Source organism: Schistocerca piceifrons, chromosome 1 (assembly GCF_021461385.2).
Source record: "Schistocerca piceifrons isolate TAMUIC-IGC-003096 chromosome 1, iqSchPice1.1, whole genome shotgun sequence".
NCBI classification, from domain to species: Eukaryota; Metazoa; Arthropoda; class Insecta; order Orthoptera; family Acrididae; genus Schistocerca; species Schistocerca piceifrons.
Window position 1 is genome coordinate 811,769,141 of NC_060138.1, and position 25,419 is coordinate 811,794,559.

A 25,419-nucleotide genomic window follows, 5' to 3' on the forward strand; every position below is an offset into this window, starting at 1 on the left:
TAAACTGTGCAGTTAACAGAAATTAAATACACAAAATTAGATATTGAAAAATGTTGCGTTTATTATTCAGAAGGATTGGAGGACGTATTATATTACGACATAAAGCACTGTAAGAGAGAAACAGATCTGTCTTGGCAATGAAGAGGATTTACCAGTCCAAAGAAAAGAAGTGTTTGGACGTTTAATTTTTTAATTTATAATTGATAGGGAACCAGCAATTCTCAACCTATATCTCTGAACAAAATATGCAGCGTTTAGATTAGGGGTTTACAGATACGATATTTCGTCCGCATTGATGACGTATGACAGCGTCGGCCACGGCATGCAAAGCTGCATGTGAACACGATGTGCTGCAGGCTTGCGGTCCATGTCTCGTCGTGTCTCGCCACTGCTCGGCCCTTCTCGGAAGTCTTCGGTACAATGCGACATTTCCTTTAGCACTGTCGTGCGGCAATTTTTGGTTAGTACGTCACTCATTATCTCCGCAGAGTCGCGTTGTCAGCAGTGTTTGTCCTTCGCTATTTGCTCTTGGTACAAAGCAAGTTCACAGCTCCAGTGGCTACTTGCACTAAAAGAGGCAGTCTAACGATCTGTTGGCACAAGCCTGTGAAAATGAGTAGGAATGACAGAAGGGAAGGATGAGACTTCTCAGAATCTATTATTCGGTCGCATATCGACAGGTATCGCAAGTTTCGTTTGGAACCACATAATGACACCGTGTAGAACGAATTAGAGATTCAGTTGATCTGGAAGCACTCTGTGCGAAACTTTCAGGCATTGAGCACGTGATGAAACTGATGATACAGAAATCAAATTTTCTGAACTCCCTCGCATTATTACTCTGTTAGTTACCACAGTTTTCTGTGCAATTGAACGAAGAGTATGGAGACTGTAATATTACTGCAAAGTACGTTGGTTGAATCAAGAGGCATGCTTGGAACAATTTTTCTATTTAAAACCTGCTATTGTGGAATTTATGAAGGAAAAAGGAAAGCAAGAACAAAAATTAAAACATCCGGAATGAACTGCAGACCTTGAGTTTTTGGTGGACTTCACTCCACACTGCAAGGGGAGAAACAAGTTCTTTCTGATTGGGTAGGGATTCACATTGCGAATGGGATACATTGCGACAAAAAGCATCATCCATTTCACTAAGTTCCCTGGCATGAAAGAAAACGCGAATTTTGTAGAATTCATTGTGGTGTCCAAAGGATTACTAGTGTGCTTTTGTAAATGTTATGAGGACACTTCCTATTTTACATCTCTTTTTGAACTGTTTTCGATACCATTTACCCCGCAGTTGAAAGTGCCCTTTGAAGATGCAGATAGATCTGACCGATCTACAGTGTAACTCCCGTTTAAAAGACACATTCTTTTCCGTTAAAACCGTCCAGGAGTTCTAAGTTGTTTATCTCAGGAAGAATTCCTACATCTCCATTATAAGGTTGCAAAATGATACAATATTTCGATCAACATATGCGCGTGAAAGACTTTTTCCGATTATGAAACTAAATAAGTCACGATAAAGTGGCAAAATGAACGACGAAATTCTGCAATGTTATCTGCACCTGTACGTTTTCCGATAGTTATTACAGGATAATAATGTTATTTTGTCTTCAGCGTTCCAAAAATAAGTAAAAAATAATGAAAATTTGTTTTGTGTATGATCTATGTCGTTGAAAAATACGAAATATGAAACCAAAGCGCAACAATGTTCCTTGTGCAACTGCATTGTCATTTAATTGCATTGCGTTTGCAGTTTCCCCCTCTCCCCGTTTCCCGCTACCACATTCAGTCAGTGTGGGATTGTAAAGGGGCAAGTACGCAGCCAGGCCACGCAAGAGAGCTCTACACACATACACAGCGCACTGCAAACTTGCCGAATTCGTGGCCATGATTCATGTACAATGTTCTCACCAGTGCTGTATGTACGATGGGTAGACCCATAGCCAGACCCTGTGGTACAGGTTCTACCAATACAAATTTTACCAGAACAATTCTCGAATTGCTGTTTGACATTTATTAATTCTACAACATTTTAATACCCAATTTGCTATTTAATGAACTGATAAGATTAAAAAAAAGAATTTTCACTTGTTTCTTCCATTCTTCAATTCTTCCTGTTTTTCATGGATATAAGTCTATATCTTATTTTAGTTCAAAATGTTCAGTGTGTGAAATCTTGTGGGACGTAACTGCTAAGGTCATCAGTCCCTAAGCTTACACACTACTTAACCTAAATTATTCTAAAGACAAACACACACAGCCATGCTCTAGGTAGGACTCGAAACTCCGCCGGGACCAGCCGCACAGTCCGTGACTGCAGCGTCCTTGACCGCTCGGCTAATCCCACGCGGCTTATTTTAGTAATATCTTCACTTTGCTTTTGTGTTGTCACTCGCTTACAGGGAAGACACAGCCGCGATGGCAGTTCTCGGTATTGCATTACAGCCATCGTAATCTCTATATATATAAAAGATAATCTCCTGACAAACTGACTCATCACCACCCAACTCAAACTGCAAAAGGACAGAAAGTTGAAATTTGGAGAAGATGTGTTTCTTGTACTGTAGCCTTCGTTTAAGACGGTATTTTTCGAAATTCCAACTCAAATGGGGCAAAATAGGGGATGAAAGTTTTTCTTTAAAAAAAACCGCTAGACCTACGAAAATCGGTATTTAGTTTCTCAGTCAGAAATAAATAGATATGTGTTTCATCGTTTTTGAAAATTCAACCACTAAAGCGATAAAATCTTGGGTGAAATTTTTTTTAAATAAATAATCAGCCGCGCGGAGTGGCCGCGCGGTTCGAGTCCTCCCTCGGGTATGGTTGTGTGTGTTGTCCTTAGGGTAAGTTAGTTTAAGTAGAGTGTAAGCCTTGGGATCGATGACCTCAGCGAATTGGTCCCCTACGAACTTACCACAAATTTTAAAAAAATATTAAAGAACTACTGAAGGATTTTTAAGGCTACATCTACACTGAAGTGCCAAAGAAACTGATACAGGCATGCGTATTCAAATACAGATACCTGCAAACAGGTAGAACACGACGCTGCGGCCGACAACGCCCATATAAGACAACAAGTGTCTGGCGCAGTTATTAGATCGGTTACTTCTGCTACAGTGGCACGTTACGAAGATTTAAGTGAGCTTGAACGTGGTGTTACAGTCGGTGCACAAGCGAGGGGACACAGCATCTCCCAGATAGCGATGAAGTGCGGATTTTCTCGTAAGACCATTTCACAAGTGTACGGTGAATACCAGGAATCAAGTAAAACATCAAATCTCCGACATCTCTGCCGCCGTAAAAAGATCCTGCAAGAATGGGACCAACGACGACTCAAGAGAATCGTTATACATGACAGAAGTACAACTCTTCCTCAGATTGCTGCAGATTTCAATGCCGGGACATCAACAAGTGTCATCGTGTGAACCATTCAAAGAAACATCACCAATATGGACTTTCGGAGCCGAAGGCCCACTCATGTATCCTTGATGACTGCACGACACAAAGCCTTACGCCTCACCTGAGCCCGTCAACGCCGACTTTGGACTGTTGATGACTGGAAAAATGTTGCCTGGTCGGACGAATCTCGTTTCAGATTGTATCGAGCAGATGGACGAGTATAGGTTTGGAGACAATCTCATGAGCCTTGGACCCTGCGTAACAGCAGGAGACGGTTCCAGCTGGTGGAGTCTCTGAAATGGTGTGGGTCGTGTGCAGTTGGAGTGATATGGGAGCCCTGATACGTCTAGATACGACTCTGACAGGTGACACGCACGTAAGCATCCTCTCTGATCACCGGCATCCATTCATGTCCATTGTGTATTCCGACGTACTTGGGCAGTTCCAGCAGGACAATGCGACACCCCGCACGTCGGGAATTTCTTGAGAGCGCTACAGGAACACTCCTCTGAGTTTAAACACTTCCGCTGGCCACCAGACTCCCCATACATAAACATGATCGAGAATATCTAGGATGCCTTGCAACGTGCTGTTCAGAAGAGGTCTCCACCCCCTCGTACTGTTACGGATTTATGGACAGCCCTGCATGATTCATGGTATCATTTCCCTCCTGCACTACTTCAGACATTAGTCGAGTCAATGCCACGTCGTGCTGCGGCGCTTCTGCGGGGACCCTACACGATATTAGGCATGTGTACCAGTTTCTTTGGCTCTTCAGCGTATAATAATTGGTATTTGACTTCTCGGTTAGCAACAAAAAAACTACGTGTTTCAGTGTTTCTGGTGATTGAACCCCTAACGGAGTGCAATAGGGGGTGAAAATTTTTTTTAAAATGTTTTTATATTTAAAAAAATTTTAAGGTAAATTTATGAAAACTGGTATTTCATTTCTCTGTTAGATATAAAGAAATATTTGTTAGGAAATAAAAGTTGCTATGGAAATTTTTACACAAGAACACATAAGTATTATTAACGAAAACTTTGGACACCAGCTAGCTGTATCGCTTTTTGGTCAGAAGTACAATCGGTAAAGACCATGCTAATATGGCTCTAATTAGCGTGAAAAGTTCAGAAAATGTTGCAATTTGTGAACAACAACAAAATTCGATTAAATAAAAACATAAAAATCTCTGCAGGCCACAGAGTCTCCGCGAGCGAGGCAGCAGGCACTAAGGTCTATACATAGAAAAGAAACGTGAAGACAGTCTAAGGGAAAGACAAGAGGAAATGGATGAAGTTGAGATGATGGATGGGATACTACGATAAGAATTTGCTGAAGCACTCAGAGATGTTTTAAACAGGGCACCTAGAGCAGACGACATTTCCTTAGAATTATTAAGATCCTTCGGTGAATTTGTCTTCACAAAACTGTTGCAGGGTACATGGAAAAAGGAAACTATCCTCAGACTTCAAGAAAAGTTGTAATCCCAATACAAAAGAAGGCAGGTACTGTCAGGTTTGATTATTACGGAACTATCAGTTTTAAAAGTCATGGTTGTAAAATACTAACACAAATCGTCTACAGAAGACTGAAAGGACTGGTAAAATCCACCTTGGGGGCATATCAGTCTAGGTTCCGCAGAATGTAGGAACACGTAAAGTTATACTGATACTACGACATATCTTGGAAGACAGATTAAGGAAAGGAATATCCACATTAGTTTGCATAATCTTGGAGTACTGACTTTTCTCTTTTGACCCAACAACACTTCCGTGCTTAATGCGGTCCACTTAAACAGAAGCCATACACGAGTAACAAACAGCCTATGTTCATGTTTGATTAAAGGAGTGTCGTGGCGAGTAGTGAGAAAAATAAGTAATTAATAATTTTCTGTGAATCCTTCGATGTTTTTACTTTCGATGTTCAAGACATTATGTAATGACAAGCTCTGCAATTTTCTACATATTTCCAAGAATCGTTTTTGATTCGTTTTCTAGGAGGAAAAATTACACTTATTACCAAGTAATAAAACAATTCAATAAACACGATAAAGGCGTGAAAATACGAGAGTGGCTGGTACCATTCTTTGATTACTTGTAGTAAATTAGATCACGGTCATAAATGGAAAGGAAATGTAACATCATGTATGTCTCTAATGAAGGACGAACACCATTCGTCCTCGACGAATGTCTTTATGAAGAAGAAAAGAAATGTAGTAGTAAGATAAGCAACGTAAAAATATACCTTGCAGTTTCTAGACTGAAAATTATTCTTTCAATTTTGTAAATTTATAACCAAGAAAATAGGAGACATATCTATGTCGGTGGTTGTTGAGCTTCGCTGTTACGAGTTTTGATATTCATTATAGTATATGAGATGTAATAGATTTTGTTCAGAGAGGAATGTGTTTCCTTCTCGTAACTTCAGAAAACGACTGGCTACCATGGAACTTGCTTTGCAAAAAAGTAATACTCTTTAATTACACTTTAGTATCGGAGGTTTATGGTATACGCTGAAAAATTGAGGAACGTGACTGACTTCTCGCTGTATGAATGTAGCAACGACATATAACAAAACAGTAACTAAGAACCGGCTTGAGAAATCATTACAATAACTACGAGGGTTGACTTGAAAGTAATGCCTCCACCTTCGTAACTCTTCAACAGTTGGTAGCATTGGCATGCGGCAGGTACTGGCTTGTTCCGTAGTCTCTTCTCTACAGCTCCAGTTGGCGGGAAGCCTTAGCATTGAACGGTTGTGTTGTTACAGTGTAAAATATGGAACCCTGCGCAGACGGTCGGTCAATGGAATTTAAGCAACGTGCAGTCATTGAATTCTTGACAGCAGAAGCTGTCACCCCAAAGGAGATTCATCAGAGAATGAAAGCATTTTATGGTGATTGTGTTTATGTGAGTACTGTGCGTCGTTGGGCGAGTAAGTTTAAAGATGTTGAGGCGGGAACATCTGACCTGCGTGACAAACAAAGAGTTGGACGGCCTGTGACAACAACCACCGAGTTTCACAAGCAAAATGTTCACAGATTGATTCAGGACGATCGTCGTATCACTCAGAGAGAAATTGTAAGAACAGTCGGCATTTCGCAAGAACGTGTGGGTCACATTATTGCTTTTCTTGGCTATCGGAAGATCTGTGCACGATGGGTACCCCGGATGCTGACTCCTGAAATGAGAGCTCACAGACTTGAAAATTGCCAGGAACTCCTCTCGCTTTACAAGAATGAAGGTTACGTCTTTCTCCATTTAATTGTGATGAGACGAAACGTGGATACACCATTACGACCCGGAGACGAAACGTCAGTCTATGGAATATCGACACAAAGACTCGCCCCAGAAAAAGAAATTCAAGACGCAGCCCTGAGCTGGAAAAATCATGGCAACAGTGCTCTGGGACGCAGATGGCGTTTCCCATGTTGATTTCCTTGATCGCGGAACGATAATAAATTCAGAGCGTTACATCATAACGCTGTGAACTCTGAAACGACGGCTAACAAGGGTCCGAAACGAAAAGGTAAATATTTTCCTGCACCATGACAATGCCAAACCACACACTTCAAGCGCCACCACAGCAGAACATCAGAGACTGAATCTCACCACCGTACGGCATCCTCTATACAGTCCAGATTTAGCACCGTCTGACTTCCATCTGTTCCCGATAATGAAAGACGATCTCCGGGGACTTCATTGTGCTTTTGATGAAGAAGTTGACGGGACTGTAAGACTGTGTTTGCGGAAACAGAGTGACGACTTCTTCCGTGACAGCTTCAGAAAACTTGTTCATAGTTGGCAGACATGTATCCAATTGAGTGGGAAGTGAATATTGGTAATTAAAGATCACATTATAAGGATTATTTCTGCGTTTGATTTATTAAAATATTCCCGTCCAAACCCAATTAACGAAGGTCGAGGCATTACTTTTCTCTCAACCCTCGCAGAAAACTTAAATTTGACCAGTAAGGACGTGAAATATAAGAAATAATGAATGATTCCTTAAGTTCTACAAAGGATAACTGAGTCTGGGTCTAGAAGTCATCAGGTATATATCTACAGTATTCTAATCCATATTATTTTGAATGATGAGTGAAGTAACTATAGGCCCAAGAAACAGAACTGTAACAATTTGTCAAATTCACTGTTCACTGTGCTGGTTGCTTTGCTATTCCAGCTTACGCACATCCATCCAAGTTCTGTTGTAAACAAGGATCACTGAGTACTTACCATGTCAAGACCTTCTTGTGTTTTGAAGCCGTCAACAGTAGCTGAAATAAGGTATTCCCACAAAGCTGGATTTCCTTCACATCTGTAAAGAAAGTTCAGAACGTGATCATACAGAAATAGTTATCATTTTTATCATTATAAGGAAGATTTGATTCATAATAACATCAGTCATTCACTTATTATTACGAATAAACTTAACATGCTGGAAAAATGTACATCAGTGCATCTCCTAAAAAGTTACAGGGCATTTGCTCTGTTTAAGAGAGACCACTCTGATTAGAATTAATATCGTTAAATATTCATGGATAAATTTGCAAAATGTTTCGTCCTTCCGATTTCATGTTCATTAATCACAAATTCATATGAATACTGTATTTATTGACGCGGTTGGTCAGTATTTGTCTAGGAGCCAACCACCGTTCGATTATTTCCACTAATGTTGAAATGAAATATAAATCTTTTGTGTTTTAATATGTGGGAAAGAGTAACACTATTATTATTTTAGCCGAGAAACGTTATCAGAGTACCAGCATATTATATTGGCGGAATATTCGCTCTGGTTTTCGTATTGAAATGAAATCAAATGTGCATATGACGTAAAGACCCGTTCCGGGTGGTTCGGCAGTCTTGTGCAATTTTTTTTATTTGATTGCACTTCCTCGACTTGTGCGTTTATGGCGATGAAGTGAACACGGATACCGAATCCCGAGAGGAGCAAAAACCCAACCTGTCCGGGAGTCGAACCCGGGCCCCGGGACCGAGAGTCAGCAACGCTAATTCAAAGAACACTAGCTACGCACGCTTTTTGCAATACGTGCTATATGCTTGAACAGTTAACTGCAGAAAAAATATAGATTAACCGTTTGCTAAGTACCATTTCTCTCGTAGTTAGCAGAACGCTAGGGCATAAAATTTCACATTTAATTTTTTACGTTCGAATAATTAGCAGAGCAAAAGTCTGTAAAAGGCATTTTGCGAGAAATTCCACAGACAAATCAGTACATTTGCATAAAAAGAGTACTCATACTTTCTGTTGAAGTCCCAGTATGCGAATCTGGTAATGTTGTATGCGGCATTATATGTCAGTCTATTAGAATTAAAAATTAGAATCTAGTTATTGTGAATTACGTAAGACCACTCGATATGCATTTTAAGTTCTTACTCTCCAAATTCACTAGACTTTGCAAACCAAAAAGTCAAATGCTGTGGAAAGAACTGCGAGAGCCGAAACGATACTTTGATTGTAATTTTGCACTGAAGAATACAAAATCATAATATAAGTTTACGGCATGAAATTGTACTACAAGTCAGCGACCACAATAGCACTAATTAACAAATAGCTTTCTACTTTCTTATTCCAATCTTAACGCGTTTTTGGTCAAGCCATCATCAAAATCACATTTAAAATGACATCTATACACAGTGTATGGTCAAATTTCTGCGAGCGAAGACATACCATAGATCAGTGATAACAGCCGAAACGAGTTAATATATCTGATACACGAAAACAAAAAAGTGTCGAGACGGAATGTTACGTTAATTCATTTTAACAGACACAATGTTTTATTCTCTGTGCCACGTATTCTGTTACAAACTAACACCAATGTTCTGACTTGGCAGCTGGGCAATACTGACGCAGAGTGAAATAATGTCGTGACCCAGGATTACAAAACCTTCCTACGTGCTACGTAGTGTTCCAGTTTCCTCCAGCGATGTGTTGAACAAGTGTTCCCGTCGTTGTCAGAATGAACATGTCACCCTCTTCACATTTCACTTCCATTATACTGAAACTATTGTAAGAAGCGATACAATTAAACTATTGAATTCTGATCGCGGGTTTTTAGGGGTTAGTGCTGTGTGTTAAGTGCCAAATGTTTGTCTTTTGACTACACACTGTAACATTGGATGTGCCTTTCACTGAACCACTTAGGAAGTAACTAAAAAGGTAGACTTACAAAACTACTGTCTGATAAACTGAAGGAAGTGCACGGTGTGATCAAAAAATACTGACACCACCGAGAAGAACTTTTTTGATCAAACATCGTTTTTTATTTGTTTTCCATTTCGTTTATTTATTCTTTTTTTAAATTTGGACTTGTGTTTGGTTATGCGCATCACTTATGGATAACAGATGGCATCTTTGTGATCGTGAACAAACACACAGGTTTTGTGAGCTTCACGAGGGTAAGTATCAGTATGATCATAATGGAAGAAACACCTTCTGGATCACCGCTATGTTTATCATTTTCGTTAACAGTTTCGCTATGATGATCAGATCGTCTTCAGAACAAACACTGCATTACAGAAGAGTCAGGACGCAACAGTAAACTTTCGCTTTTGGCTGTTGCACCCTTATCGTTCTGGACAAATAGAGCGTGCAGCACTAATGTTAGACCTGAAGATAATCTGGTCACCACTTCACTGGTGCCTTATGCAGCATCAGAAATGCACTTTGTCATCAGATCTACGACAGACCACCACTTATCCAGCTTTACAGAGTGTGCAAACCTCTGACCTCCATCTTCTGAGATGCGGCGTGAATGTCCAACACCTTCTTGCATAGTCGTGGTTTCACCTTCCTTCAGTTGCTTTCCAGAGTGCTAAAGACAGCAGCACACAACAGCCGACGTTCTTTTCTGATGTGTTCATAATACAGACGTTTTAGGGCAGAGCGATAAGGCAAATAAATTTTAATAACATGGATGTGAACGTGAACAACTACCATGAAACCGTTTCGGTTGTAATTACAGACAACTCTTTCCGCTTAAGTGGGTTTCCAGGACGGTTACAACGATCTCTGACACCGTACCATTTTAATCCAGTGGCCGCTTCATTCACAATTTTTCAAAAAGTACTGAAATTCACCGTCGCAGACATCTAGTGAGTCTTTTTGGAGCTGTCTCTCGGAGATTTGGTATCACACTATCATACGTAATTGGTCGAGGTACTGAAGGAGGGCTGAAGGATACGGCCAGAAGCGTAGCAACAAATCATAGGAGACGTACGACTAACACTTGAATACGATAGTGTAAACGAAAAATAAGTTATTTTGTGAAATTCATAAGATTACAGCATCAACAGCAAATTTACTGTCACTACATCAGTAAATCAGTTAAATCCCTCCAAAAAAAAAAAACTCTCACGTCAACTACCATTTTGTAACGGCTGCATTGAAACTGTATTTCTGAGAAATATGCCATGTCACTCTCCATAGATTGTGTCAGCAGCTCTTCCTAGCATTAAAATTGTTTACTGTGAAGGATGTAAACGAGGCGCCTACCACAAAACGTCTTCTCATAAGCCATGTTTGATAAATGGTACGCCCAGATACAAATTATTAGGTTAGTGCGCAAGTTCATGGCACTTTTGTTTTGCATTTTGATATTCCGGTTATTATGGGCTTGTTAAAGGATTGTGATTTTTTATTTGCAGTTCACTGTTGCTGTTTGTGTTTACATATTGTAATTTTGACATTTGGAGTTAGTGAGTGGAGCTGTGGACGCTAGGAAATAGAGTGCCAAGTGGAGAAACCGAAACATTTCCAATATATTCTTCTGTTTGAGTTAAATAGAGGGGTGATAGCAAAGGAGGCACCCAGAAACATTTGCTTCGTGTATAATGGCATTGGATGGAGCACGGCAAGAAAATGGTTGTCTAGTTTTAAGGAGTGTAGTTCTGACGTTAGTGACTCTCCACCTTCAGCAAAACCTTCGAGGTTTGATGAAGATCGTTTAAACCCATTAATCCACAACGATCCACCTCATTGTTCTCGAGAAGTGGCAAATGTGATGAACTGTGATCATTCCATGATCGTGCGACATTTTCAAGCAATGGAGAAAGGTTCAAAAATCGGGTCTATGGGTATCGCAAGCTCTAAGCCATAGTTACAAAAATCAGCTGAGGCTCTATGTGTAGTTGCTCGTCGTCAATTGGCTCGTGAACAATACCGATCATTTCTATTCTGTGTCGTTACTGGTGATGAGAAATTGAGCGTTTACGCAAACATAAGGAAAGGATAAGAATGGTTGGGCCAAACCAAAGGAGCAATTCCCTGCACAAGGACCTACCGGTACCCACAAAGAATGATGTTTCGCATCTGCTGGAACAGCGACGGTGTGGAATACTACGAATTGCTTCCCCGAGGTGCGGCCATCATTGATGATATTTATTGTCAACAACTAGGATGTGTTGCAGACATAATGCAAAAACAATGACCAGGATGGATGCGTGAAGTGATATTATTTGACGACAGCCCTCACCCGCATTCTGCCAGAGTGACAAAAAGCACTAAACAGGAGTCATCTTGGGAAGTCATTCAGCGCCCACCTTCTTCACTTGGTATTCCCTTCTCAGATTTTCACTTTTTGCGCTTTCTGTCGAACAACCTTCAAGGAACTTCCATTCCGGATGAAAATGCGCTCCGAACATGACTCGACAAGTTCTTCGCATCAAAACTACGTGATTTCTACAGTCGGGGAATCGAGAAGTTACCCCAGTACTGGCAGGGTGTTGTGAATACTGAAGGGTGATATATTATCAATGACTAAAGTCTGTATTTTGTTTATCAAGCGGATGAAAAAAGGCTACGAATTTATGCACCAACCTAATAGATACACGGGGACGCCGACGTACAGTATAACAGAATAAATGTCGGTCCCTGGTAGCTGAGTGGTCAGCGCAACAGAACGTCAATCCTAAGGGCCCGGGTTCGATCCCGGTTGGGTCGGAGATTTTCTCGGCTCAGGGACTGGGTGTTGTGTTGTCCTAATCAACACTATTTCATCCCCATCGACGCGCAAGTCGCCGAAGTGGCGTCAAATCGAAAGACTTGCACCCGGCGAACGGTGTACCTGACGGGAGACCCTAGTCACACGACATAATTATTATTACAGAGTAAATGCATTGAGGGACCAAAACATTACGACCACTGTCAACAAAATTTTTTGGGGTTTGTGAGCGCATTGTCAATATGTAAAACTATCGACGTTTCGGTAACTGTTGCAAGTGACCTTGTTCAGGATATTTTTTTTTTTTTACTGTTGAATGAGAAAACTTTATTTCTTTCTGCAGACGTGGCTGTTATCTAATTCTGATTGGCTATTAAGGATGAAAGGGAGGGATATGAGAAGTTCTTTACTGGTGTTTTTATTATTGGTGGAAACACGACGTTCTGATTGGTGTTTGCATTACTGCTTGTGATTGGTGGAAATCGGAGAATAGAAAAACCAGGCGACAGTAGGGACGGGGTGTTGATTTCCTGCTTTCTAGCGCCGGCTGAGGCGCGCCAGTACTCCAAGAAACCTGCGGCCGCTGCGGTCATCCGGCGCGCCTGTGTATATTGCTTCACGTGAGCTGTCGTCCTGTAACGCTGTTATGGGTTCTCTGTTCATTTTGGAGGATCACTTGGCTATTTCTATTGCCTCTCTAATCTTCCTCCTGAAAGTAAGAGGTTGTTTCGCCAGTACGCAGGCTTCAACAAAATTACACTGTTTGCCGCACTCATCCTGGTGTTCTGCAATCGCCGACTTGGTGTGTTGCCATAGTCGGACATACTTTTTACATACTGACAATGCGTTCACTAACCCAGAAAAATTTTATTGACTGTGACAATGGCCGCCGAAGCCTACGTTTATATTATGACAAGTGTCGACTGCGAGACCGAATGCCACCTGGTGGGGTTGTTTGCACGGGGCGCGATGAAGAAAGTACACTACCGGTCATTAAAATTGCTATACCAAGAAGAAATACACATGATAAACGGGTATTCATTGGACAAACATATTATACTAGAACTGACATGTGATTACATTTTCACGCAATTTGGGTGCATAGATCCTGAGAAATCAGTACCCACAACAACCACCTCTGGCCGTAATAACGGCCTTCATACGCCTGGGCATTGAGTCAAACAGAGCTTGGATGGGGTGTACAGGTACAGCTGCCCATGCAGCTTCAACACGATACCACAGTTCATCAAGAGTAGTGACAGGCGTATTGTGACGAGCCAGTTGCTCGGCCACCATTCACCAGACGTTTTCAATTGGTGAGAGATCTGGAGAATGTTCTGGCCAGGGCAGCAGTCGAACATTTTCTGTATCCAGAAAGGCCCGCACAGGACCTGCAACGTGCGGTCGTGTATTATCCTGCTGAAATGTAGGGTTTCGCAGGGATCGAATGAAGGGTAGAGCCACGATTCGTAATACATCTGAAATGTAACGTCCATTGTTCAAAGTGGCGTCAATGTGAACAAGAGGTGACCGAGACATGTAACCAATGGCACCCCATACCATACACGCTTCCAACGTGGGTTCACCGCAATGTCGCCAAACACGGATGCGACCATCATGTTGCTGTAAACAGAACCTGGATTCATCCGAAAAATGACGTTTTGCCATTCGTGCACCCAGGTTCGTCGTTGAGTACACCATCGCAGGCGCTCCAGTCTGGGCTGCAGCGTCAGGGGTAACCGCAGCCATAGTCTCCGAGCTGATAGTCCATGCTGCTGCAAACGTCTTCGAACTGTTCGTGCAGATGGTTGTTGTCTTGCAAACGTCCCCTTCTGTTGACTCAGGGATCGAGACGTGGCTGCACGATCCGTTACAGCCATGTGGATAAGATGCCTGTCATCTCGACTGCTAGTGATACGAGGCCGTTGGGATCCAGCACGGCGTTCCGTATTACACTCCTAAACCCACCAATTTCATATTCTGCTAACAGTCTTTGGATATCGACCAACGCGAGCAGCAATGTCGCGATACGATAAACCACAATCACGATAGGCTACAATCCGACCTTTATCAAAGTCGGAAACGTGATGGTACGCATTTCTCCTCCTTACACGAGGCATCACAACAACGTTTCACCAGGTAACGCCGGTCAACTGCTGTTTGTGTATGAGAAATCGGTTGGAAACTTTCCTCATGTCAGCACGTTGTAGGTGTCGCCACCGGCGCCAAACTTATGTGAATGCTCTGAAAAGCTAATCATTTCAATATCACACCATCTCCTTCCTGTCGGTTAAATTTCGCGTCTGTAGCACGTCATCTTCGTGGTGTAGCAATTTTAATGGCCAGTGGTGTATATGGGCGGAGCAGAGACAAATGGGAACCATTCCAGCCACGATGGAGGCCGCAAATGGGGAAATGCATTCATATAAGCGACTGTGATAAAGGGCAAATTGTTGTGACCCGTCGACTGTGAATCAGCATCTCGGGAACGAAGAAGCTGGTCGGCTGTTTGCGTGCTGCTGTTGTGAGTTCCTGTGTAAACTGACGATAAAACGACGAGTATGCGAGAAGATGTTGGACATCCACGCCTCATCACAGAACGTGGTCAGAGGTTTGTACCCTCTGTAAATCTCGATAGGTGCGGTCTGTGGTAAATCTAGCGCCAGAGAACAAGTCTAATGCTGGAGTGGGTACCAGTGATATGATGAACAGATTATCTTCAGATCTGAAATTAGTGCTGCTAGCTCAGTTCGTCCAGAAGGAAGACAAGACTCAGAGGGCCATAGACACGAATTCCCAGGTAGATGCCGTGTTTCTTGACTTCCGCAAGGCGTTAGATACAGTTCCCCACAGTCGTTTAATGAACAAAGTAAGAGCTTATGGACTATCAGACCAATTGTGTGATTTGATTAAAGAGTTCCTAGATAACAGAACGCAGCATGTCATTCTCAATTGAGAGAAGTGTTCCGAAGAAGAGTGATTTCAGTGTGCCGCAGGGGAGTGTCGTAGGACCGTTGCTATTCACAATATACATAAATGACCTTCTGGATGACATCGGAGGTTCACTGAGGCTTTTTGCGGATGATGCTGTGGTATATCGAGTGGTTTTTACAATGGAAAATTGCACTGAAATGCAGGAGGATCTGCAGCAGCAAATTGACGCATGGTGCAGGGAATGGCAATTGAATCTCAATGCAGACAAGTGTAATGTGCTGCGAATACATAGAAAGAAAGATCCCTTATCTTTAAGCTACAATATAGCAGGTCAGCAACTGGATGCAGTTAATTCCATAAATTGTCTGGAAGTACGCATTAGGAGTGATTTAAAATCGAATGATCATATAAAGTTGATCGTCGGTAAAGCAGATGCCAGACTGAGATTCATTGGAAGAATCCTAAGGAAATGCAATCCGAAAACAAAGGAAGTAGGATACAGTACGCTTGTTCGCCCACTGCTTGAATACTGCTCAGCAGTGTGGGATCCGTACCAGATAGGGTTGATAGAAGAGTTAGAGAAGACCAAACGGAGAGCAGTGCGCTTCGTTACAGGACCATTTAGTAATCGTGAAAGCGTTACGGCGATGATATGTAAATTCCAGTGAAAGACTCTGCAGGAGAGACGCTCAGTAGCCCGGTACGTGCTTTTGTTGAAGTTTCGAGAACATACCTTCACCGAGGAGTCAAGCAGTATATTGCTCCCTCCTACGTATATCTCGCGAAGAGACCATGAGGATAAAATCAGAGAGATTAGAGCCCACACAGAGGCATACCGACAATCCTTCTTTCCACGAGCAATACGAGACTGGAATAGAAGGGAGAACCGATAGAGGTACTCAAGGTACCCTCCGCCACACACCGTCAGGTGGCTTGCGGAGTATGGATGTAGATGTAGGATGCAACAGTAAACAGTGAAAGTCCATAACGTTAACCGTTAACGAAAATAATAAACGTAGTAGTGTTTCTTCTATTAGGTGCAGACTGATACCTATACTCACGCAGTTTTCGTGAGGAATGAGGTGTCACTGCACAAACAGTGCATACCTGTGAGAGTACTGTGTCGTAAAGGACAACCCATAACAGGTGCCGCTTGCATCGTAAGAAAACTTGGACTGTAGGGTGGGCTGGGTGTGGTGCGCAGACAGTGTTTCGTGTACGTACCGCTTCTTGACGGCGTCCCAACTGTCCGAGAGGAAGTGCAGCAGCGCCTCGCTGCCCCGCTGACTGCTGCCCATGTGTAGCAGCAGCAGCCGGATGTCCGACTCGGTGAAGTTGCCCGTGTCCTCCAGCAGGCTCACGTTCAGCAGCCTGCACAGCGGGACACAGACTGTGAGAGAGGGGGAGCGAAGGGGCAAATGAAGTGTCTAACTATTGTAACAGAAAAGGCAGGGTGGTTATTATTAAACTGGCGGTGTTTCCAGTGCTGCTGTGCAGGCTGTATACATCGCAGGACGCTGAAACATCGTAGGTATCCAAATTGAGATTTTCAAAGAAATGGTTCAAATGGCTCTGAGCACTATGCGACTTAACTTCTGAGGTCATCAGTCGCCTAGAACTTAGAACTAATTAAACCTAACTAACCTAAGGACATCACACACATCCATGCCCGAGGCAGGATTCGAACCTGCGACCGTAGCGGTCGCTCCGCTCCAGACTGTAGCGCCTAGAACCGCACCGCCACTCCGGCCGGCTGAGATTTTCACTCTGCAGCGGATTGTGCTCTGATATGAAATTTCCTGGCAGATTAAAACTTTACTTCTGCCAGTACCTCGTCTCCTACCTTCCAAACTTTACAGAAGCTCTTCTGCGAAGCTGTGAGGACGGGGTGTGAGTCGTGCTTGGGTAACTCAGATGGTAGAGCACTTGTCCGCGAAAGGCAAAGGTCCCGAGTTCGAGTCTCGGTCCGGCACACAGTGTTAATCTGCCAGTAAGTTTCATCGTAGGTACGTTCATTAGCAGGTGCACTCGCGGTGTATCCTGAAAAAAATATTAGTTCCACTTTCTGCCTCCAGATCAAAATATGGCGCTCTAAACAGTAAGAAAGTGAAATGTTTCCCGTTTTGACGTCAATATGCTGCTTGTTGCTTGGCGACGAGTGTTGATTTCTTTAGTGAAGTGGCTGTTCGTGCACAAGGTTAAGAAGGGTCAAGTTTTCCGTACGAAACGCAATGGCTGTTGAGAAGAAAGACCGTGCACTGCTGCTAGAGATGTTTTATCGGAATGGCAGCAATAGCAGCGTTTCATTGAGGGAATATCGCCGACATAAACAACTGCGAAGAGGCCTCATGTCAATAAATTTGCTACAGAATATGATCGAGGAGTTGAAAGAAACAGGTGAATTAGAGGTGCGATAGTGAAAGAGGCCTATTCCCGTCCTAGTAGTTGAAGTTGCTGTAGCTATTACCGACAATGCCACACATGCCCCAAATTCTACAGACAGTCCTCAAGATGTATCATGGGAATTGTCTCTCCCCTGTAAATAGTTCAAAAGACTTTGCAGCGCGTTTTTTACTGGTATCCCTAGGAGATTTAGAATGTGCGCCAAGTGTACCCCAAGATAGGCTACACTGCCGTCACTTTGTTTTTTTTGCGCGCATTGAAATGAATAACATGTGGCAGGGGAATATTCCTTTTACGGACGTGGCACATTTTATTCCGCTCAGTGCCGTGAATGCTCAGAACTGTCGTATATGCGGCTCTACTCCGCCACATATCGCGCAGGAACATCCACTGCACTAAGACTATATGACTTTGTGATGCGGCTTCACAAGTTTCTCCAATCTCGGTCCGTTTTTCTTCGAGAAGACGACTCCTCGTGGGTCTGTTATGTGAATAGTGACATCTGCACGTTACAAATACTTCTTTGTGCAACATGCGACTCTGGCTTTGCAAGAACGCAACTGTGACGACACCACTATTTTCGTAGAAGATAAGGCGACCCCACACGTCGCTTGCAGGGCGAAAGACTTGCTTCAAGAAACTTTCGGTAACGACTGAATCATCTCTAGGCAATTTCAAGACTTGTGGCCTTCCAGGTACCCCTACCGAAATCCATGTGTCTTCTCGTTGTGGAACCATCTAAAAGACCGTGTCCCAGGAATGTAAGCGGTCTCTTCCTGATGTGAAGAACAGCGTACGACGACTTATCGCTCTGGTTTCACTGGACATGTTGTGAGCAACTGTCGACGATGCCGTGTTAGAGATGCAGCATGTTGCTAGGCAAAGAGACCACACTGAACACATGCCATAGTACAGTGGCTGTGTTGTTAAGAATTACGATGCAACGTTCTTCAGACAAGCGTCCATGGCCGAAGGAACAGGTACTTCGGCGACTACAGCCGTTGTGAAATACATGAAACATTTGCAGTTGCGAATATGAACAAGCATCATCTATATAATGGAATGACTACAGTGAAAATTTGTGCCATACCAGGGCTCGAACCCGGATTTTTCGTTTTACGGAAGCCGACGCCTTACCATTGGGCTATCCGAGCAGCCCCCACGGCCACATCCAAACTTCCATATGTCTTTACCCATGTGTCTACAGCTTGCACTCGTACATTCATTATGTATATTCCCGTACAGAAGAGACATTTTAATCGAAAGTAACTCGCCCGGTGTCGGCAAATAAATACAATATTGCAATGCCTGTTTTATTGAGAATTACGATGCAATGTTACTTCGGACATGCATGCATTACTTAAAGGTAAGGTGACCGCTTGTGATAAACGGGAAATTTTGGTTCGAGTCCCAGTCCGTCGCAAATTTTCACCGTCGTCATTTCACTATGCTGTTGATGATTGTTCATATTCGCAACTGCGAATACATTTCGTGTATTTCATAACGGCTGCAGTCACCGCAGTGCCTGTTACAAGAAACATTGCATCGTAACTCTGAACAACACAAGCACTGAAATATCGTATTTATTCGCCGACACCAAGTAAGGGACTTTCAATTAAAATGTCTGCCCTGTACGGGAATATCCATAACGAATGTACGAGTACAGGCTATATACACATGGTTGGCGACATATGGAAGTTTAGGTCGGACCATAGGGCGTGCTCCGACAGCCTAACGGTAAGTCGAGCGCTCGCCATAAGCAAGAAACCAGGGTTTCGAGTCCTGGTCCGACACAGATTTTCATTGCCGTCAATCCATTACACAGCTGATGGTTGTTTATATTCGCAGCTGTGAGTACATTTCATGGGCGTTGTAACTTGTGACCTCATCTTAACAAACATTCCAGAACGGCCGTTATAATGTGTTTGGTCGTTCCATCTCTTTTCGTGCATCATATTCTGAACTGCTCACAGCGCCATATTTTCACTTGCTGGCAGAAAGTGGAACTATCATTTTTTTCAGCATACTCCGCGAGTGCACCGGTTAATGAACACACCTACCATGTTTGAGTATCCTGCAATGTTCGGATAGATAGTAAGCTGTTGTGGAAAGCCCATGTTCAGGATCTTGTTCAGAAACTAAATGCTGCTTTATTTACCATTAGAACAGTATCCGAAATAAGTGACAGTTCAACACGAAAAGTAGTCTACTTCGCATATTTTTATACGCTTATGTCATATGGTATTATTTTTTGGGGTAATTCTTCTGATTCAAAAAGGGTATTTTTGGCTCAAAAACGGGCTGTTTGAGCTATGTGTGGTTTAAGTTCGAGAACTTCTTGTCGACCCCTATCCAATAGTCTGGGAATTCTGACATTGCCCTCACAGTATATATTTTCTTTAATGTCGTTTGTTGTTAGCAATATTAGCTTATTCCCAAGAGTTAGCAGCTTTCACTCAGTTAATACTAGGCAGAAATCAAATCTGCATGTGAAATGCACTTCATTGACTCTTGTGCAGAAAGGAGTGCAGTATTCTGCTGCATCTATTTTCAATAAGCTACCACAAGAACTCAAAAATCTTAGCAGTAGCCCAAACACTTTTAAGTCTAAACTGAAGAGTTTCCACATGGCTCACTCCTTCTATTCTGTCGAGGAGCTCCTGGAAGAGTTGAAAAATTAAGCAAATTAATGTGTTACATTGTTGACTTTCTTTATTTAAACTTACGAATTGTCGCCTGAATATATTTCTTATAGTTCCTTTTATCTGTTTCCACTACCGAGTTATAATTTCATGTATTGACTCGTTCCATGACCATGGAGACTTCTCCATAATGTGCTCCCACGGAACAGTAAATAAAAAAATAAATAAATAAATACAGCCCGTACTGCAGCACTTGGAACATCGTCAGTTTAATTAAAACCATCCGGTAGTAACATTAGAGAAAAAAGTTTATTGTTCTTGCATCACACATCAATCTGTGAAACATAAAAATCTCCAAACAGTTTCTATGAACCATTTACCTCGAATTACACTGCGCAAAAGAACTAAATGATCACTTTTCGAAACTGCGTCATTTTCCCCCCCACTGCGACGCAGAAGTGTGAAATTCGGCTCAAAAGTGCCTAAGCCTTCCTCTGTAGTGGCTCAGAAGTCCATCGGAGGCGTAAAGTGAGTTAGTGAGGTCACATTGGCACTAAATTTCACCACAACTCTGCCCAACCACACCTTAGACCTGTCACATGAAGAAAAAGTTATCCCCCCCCTTCCTCCAACTTTAACTCATCTCTTCTCTTGACACTTCTACCATGGAAGTCAGAACCGCGACGACCAGTGTTGAAATCAAGCAGTTTTCTTGTGGGTAGCAGAGGAAAATATTTCAGACGCACCGCCGCTCAAAATCAGCACGAAAAGGTCTCGAGAGGTGGCATTTAAACCACCTCTCCCTCTGGGGCTTTCATTTATATACATTTCGCGTTTTGTAAACGAAAGTTTGCAGTGCGGTGTGCCACAGAACGACTTTCTTGGCAACCTTTGACACTGCCTACACCCCATGAATGCTTCATCCCTTCTCTAAGGACAAAATGGAGTTGCAGCACCATTGAAGTATAGTGCGACTTCTTATTCGCTCTGATATACAGGGTGAAACCACAGTTCAAAACCGCATGACGAAATTTGAACGTGATTCGAAACTCCAAACGGTTTTTACGCTTTTTCAGCTCTGTTTTGCGACCTCGTGTGACGTTTATAGATGTGTATAACAATGACACGTGCTTGAATAAAACGACAAAGGGTCACCCTAAGACCATCCAGTTCGGCGACACCCTCAATGCCACCTGCTTACCTTTGTTGAGCATTTTACAAATGTTCCTGTATAGAGACAGCCTTTCATCGATTTCTGCGGGCAGACAACCCCTTCGACACCCTACAGCTGTGTGGAGCTAATCGTGTCATTATTCTCCTTTACACGACTCTTTATCAGATTCATGTTGGTTTTGCTTAGCTTCAGGTCATATTCTGGACTAAGTATTCTCTATACTTCATTTAACATGTCTCCTAAATCTTCCTTCATTTCACCAGAAGAGCAATGCCATCTGCCATCCTTAGAGCCCCTGTAGAACCCCTGTCTTCGTGTTTAATTTTTTACTCTTTTTCTCTCAATCCTCCTTCGACGTATAGTTTCAGCGACAGTAGTGGTAAGCTAGAAGACAGCCTCACATACTTCTTCCTCTATGTAACCGTTCTAGTCCACTTTTATTGCCCTCATCTGGTTTTTGTGGACCTTCAGATTACATGCCTGTCTATTTATTTTGTACTCATCTCAGGATGCGGATATCTTACTACTTTTAAGTTGTCACAGATTTGTCTGTTATCCAACTAACACTTTGTTCTCCTTTCCATTAGTAAGATCGAAATCAGAATAGCAGCTCTGAAACCAAACTTGCCTTCTTGCAGTACCCTGTTTTATTAAATGCTATTTTCGTCAGCAGTATTAGACTGATTGATATTTATTGCTTTCTTCGGTAATATGAGATACCTTTCTGAAAATCTGATGTTAAGCACCCGTTTCATTGACAGCTCTCATAATGTCCTAATTCCTATAGGCTTCCTAACAGATTTCACTAGCTCTAAAACTATAGCAATAGACTCCTCCTGAGTATACTGAGCTCTGTTAATTTAGTACACTGTCAAACTCCAGTCACAGTAATAGTTCTTCTATTTCTTCTGCATGCAAATGCTTCTCCTTATTAAATCTCGCTTCTATATTGTACAGTCCTTCGACGCAGATCTCATAGTTCAACAACTTTACACTCTGCTTCTCCGAATTGACGTTTAATTTTTCAGTGTTCGTGTTGATTTTCCATGGAATCATCATATCAGTTTCTTTGAAATCTCTCTCTCTCTCTCTCTGTCTCTCTCTCTCTCTCTCTCTCTCTCTCTCTCTCTCTCTCTCTCTCTTTCTCTCTCTTTCTCTTTCTCATCCATGCTAATTTCACATGTCTGTACTTCCTGTCAGCTTCATTCCTATGTAAACAATACTACCATTCATCGTCCACTGAACTACTATCTGTAATTTACTTGGCTTGGAGAATTTTCTCTTTGTCCGATTCGGTCCTAAATTTTAAGTTTCTCACCTCTTCATATACTTATTTTTCTCTGTTTTTCCGAATTTCAGTCTACTTTTCATTGCTACCAGGTTATCACCGAGGCTATGTTGGCATGGATTCATGCTTTGCTTTCACATACTCGATTTTTAAATATTTGTCTTACCTTCCCATGCATCCTGGTCTTAGGTGACGTAGCGTTGGTATGGTATACTGGTATGATTCATTGAACCCTATGCCAGGTACTGTATTGTGAGTAGCAGAGTTATCACATAGATGTAGATGACAATGTAGATGACGAGACTTTCCTAAAACCGTAAGATTGTAAGAAAAAATATTTATACATTGCGTCGTTTCCGAGTTAAGTAGCATTGGAATTCAAACGATCCGCCAGAGACGGTGTCACCAAAGGTGTTCTTTATTTGGTTTATTTCAGCGCTGTGCATTAAGAAACCCTGGTTCCTGGGCAGCTATAAATAACACTGCCAACCAAAAATCCCACATGGTGTTGCTATCATTGAGCGTCTAAAGACTGCAGACAGTTGAAGTGCCAAGACGTTCTCATATTACATTAGTTATATTTTCAGAGTTCATTAAATGAAATAGCTGTTATGTTAGAAATTTAACAAATATATTTAACTCATGTTCCCATGTTCCTTTTATGTCTTATATCAGTGTATGTAATTGGAATTACTATATTGTTAATGTGGAGAGATGCAGATGGTACGCAATAAGTTTTGGGTACTTCATAATTTTCGTGTATCATAACACTGAACCACACACAGTTTATGGGAAGCGAATATTTCACTAAGTCTGAAAAATCCACTGGTTTTCATTTAGGGAATAGGAATCCCAACCAGCTAGTGTCGATGATGATACCAAGGCCAGGCGAGAAAGTGGATTTCTTAAGTTAGAAATTCATTTGAGAACTGATGAAGGCTTCCAGAATGATATTTTCAAGACTCGAGTTCCGTTCTCACAGTTTAACTTCTGCCAGTACCTCGTCTCCTACCTTCCAAACTTCACAGAAGTTCTTCTGCGAAACTTGCAGGACTACCACTTCTGGAAGAAAGGAAGGCTTGATGAAGGCCTGTATACATTGTATCCAAGGCATAACTATACGACTAACATTTAGTGTATTTTCTATTTTTCAATATCTTTTATTTTACTTATTTTAACTTTTTATTTTCCATTGTTTTCTTATATTTCACGTATTATTATCGCACAAAAAGGAAAGAAATCTATAAATGTAGTGGCATTGTCACACGTTCTGTTGTAGGCACCTAGGGAAAAGATCATGTAAATTGATAGCATAAATAAATTTGAGGTAATTTTACGTGGCTAAATGCTGGAGCTCTCTATCTCAGTTACGACTAAAACGCTTTGTTATTATAATGTCTAAATCACTACACTGTCTTGTATAAGAGACAGTCAAATGAAAACTAGAAGATGAAAAAAGTAAGTAAATTGTTTATTATTTGAAAAGTAATCGCCATACCAGTTAATACGTTTATCGCTTTGCGAGACAAGATGATCAGTGCCTTTATGGAAACAAGTTTGCGGTTGTCTACGGAACCCTGATTTCACTCACGCGTGCACCACGTCGTCTGAAGCAAATCAGTGGCCACGAATGTCTTTCTTCAGTGCTTGAAAAATATGGAGATTGCAAAGGGAGAGATCAGGGTTGTATGGAGGATTCGTAAGGGTTTCCAAGAGAAATTTCTGCAGCATAGTAAAGACAGCCTTGAGAACATGTGGACCCGCCCACATGTAGCGAATAGGCTGCAGAAACTTCTCTGGGAAGCCCATACGTATCCTCCATACAGCCCCTATATCTCCCCATGCGATTTACATGTTTTTGGGGCCCTGAAGAAAGGCATTCGTGGTCGTCGATTTGCTTCGGACGAAGAACTACACACCCGGGTACAGTCAAAGTTCAGTAGGTAGCTGCAAATATTTTTCCATGAAGGCATTGACCGCCTTGTCTCACAGTGGGATAAATGTCTCAACAGTTATGGCGATTACTTTTGAAATAATAAACAGTCTACTTACTTTTTCCATCTACCTCGGTTTCATTTGACTGCTCCTTATACAGGATGGTCAGGAACAGTTTGATAAGCTTGTAAAAGTGTTGCAAGTAAGGTTGTGCTGAAACATAATCGTTCGGAAACGAATTTGATACATTGCGCCATTTCCGAGTTAATTGGCATTGAAGTTAGCCAATGAGGCAGTTGCGTGCCAGATACAACATTAGTTTCAGTTTTCCTCATAGCGCAGACGATAGCACAGGAGACTGTTCACTCTTTGGGTTGGATTCGAATCTTACTATCGTCTCGTGCCCAATTTTTGTTCGGTTTTAGGAAATCAAATAAAGAAGGATCCTTTATTGTATGATTATGTGATAGCGGAACAAACACTGGTAGCAGTTACTTCTGTAAAATATCTGGGAGTATGCGTACGGAAAGATTTGAAGTGGAATGATCACATAAAATTAATTGTTGGTAACGTGGGTGCCACGTTGAGATTCATTGGGAGAGTCCTTAGAAAATGTAGTCCATCAACAAAGGAGGTGGCTTACAAAACACTCGTTCGGCCTATACTTGACTATTG

General features: G+C 42.0%; 1 protein-coding gene across 1 annotated transcript in view; it reads right to left on the bottom strand.

Moving 5' to 3' along the window:
• LOC124789873 (aminopeptidase N-like) overlaps window positions 1–25,419 on the bottom strand; it is a 244,663-nt gene that overhangs the window by 16,094 nt on the left and 203,150 nt on the right. The window contains exons 15-16 of the mRNA XM_047257391.1: window positions 16,527–16,673; window positions 7,642–7,723 (exon numbers count right to left, since the gene is read on the bottom strand). Of these exons, the coding sequence (XP_047113347.1) occupies window positions 7,642–7,723; window positions 16,527–16,673 (229 nt within the window). The remainder of the gene's footprint in view (window positions 1–7,641; window positions 7,724–16,526; window positions 16,674–25,419) is intronic.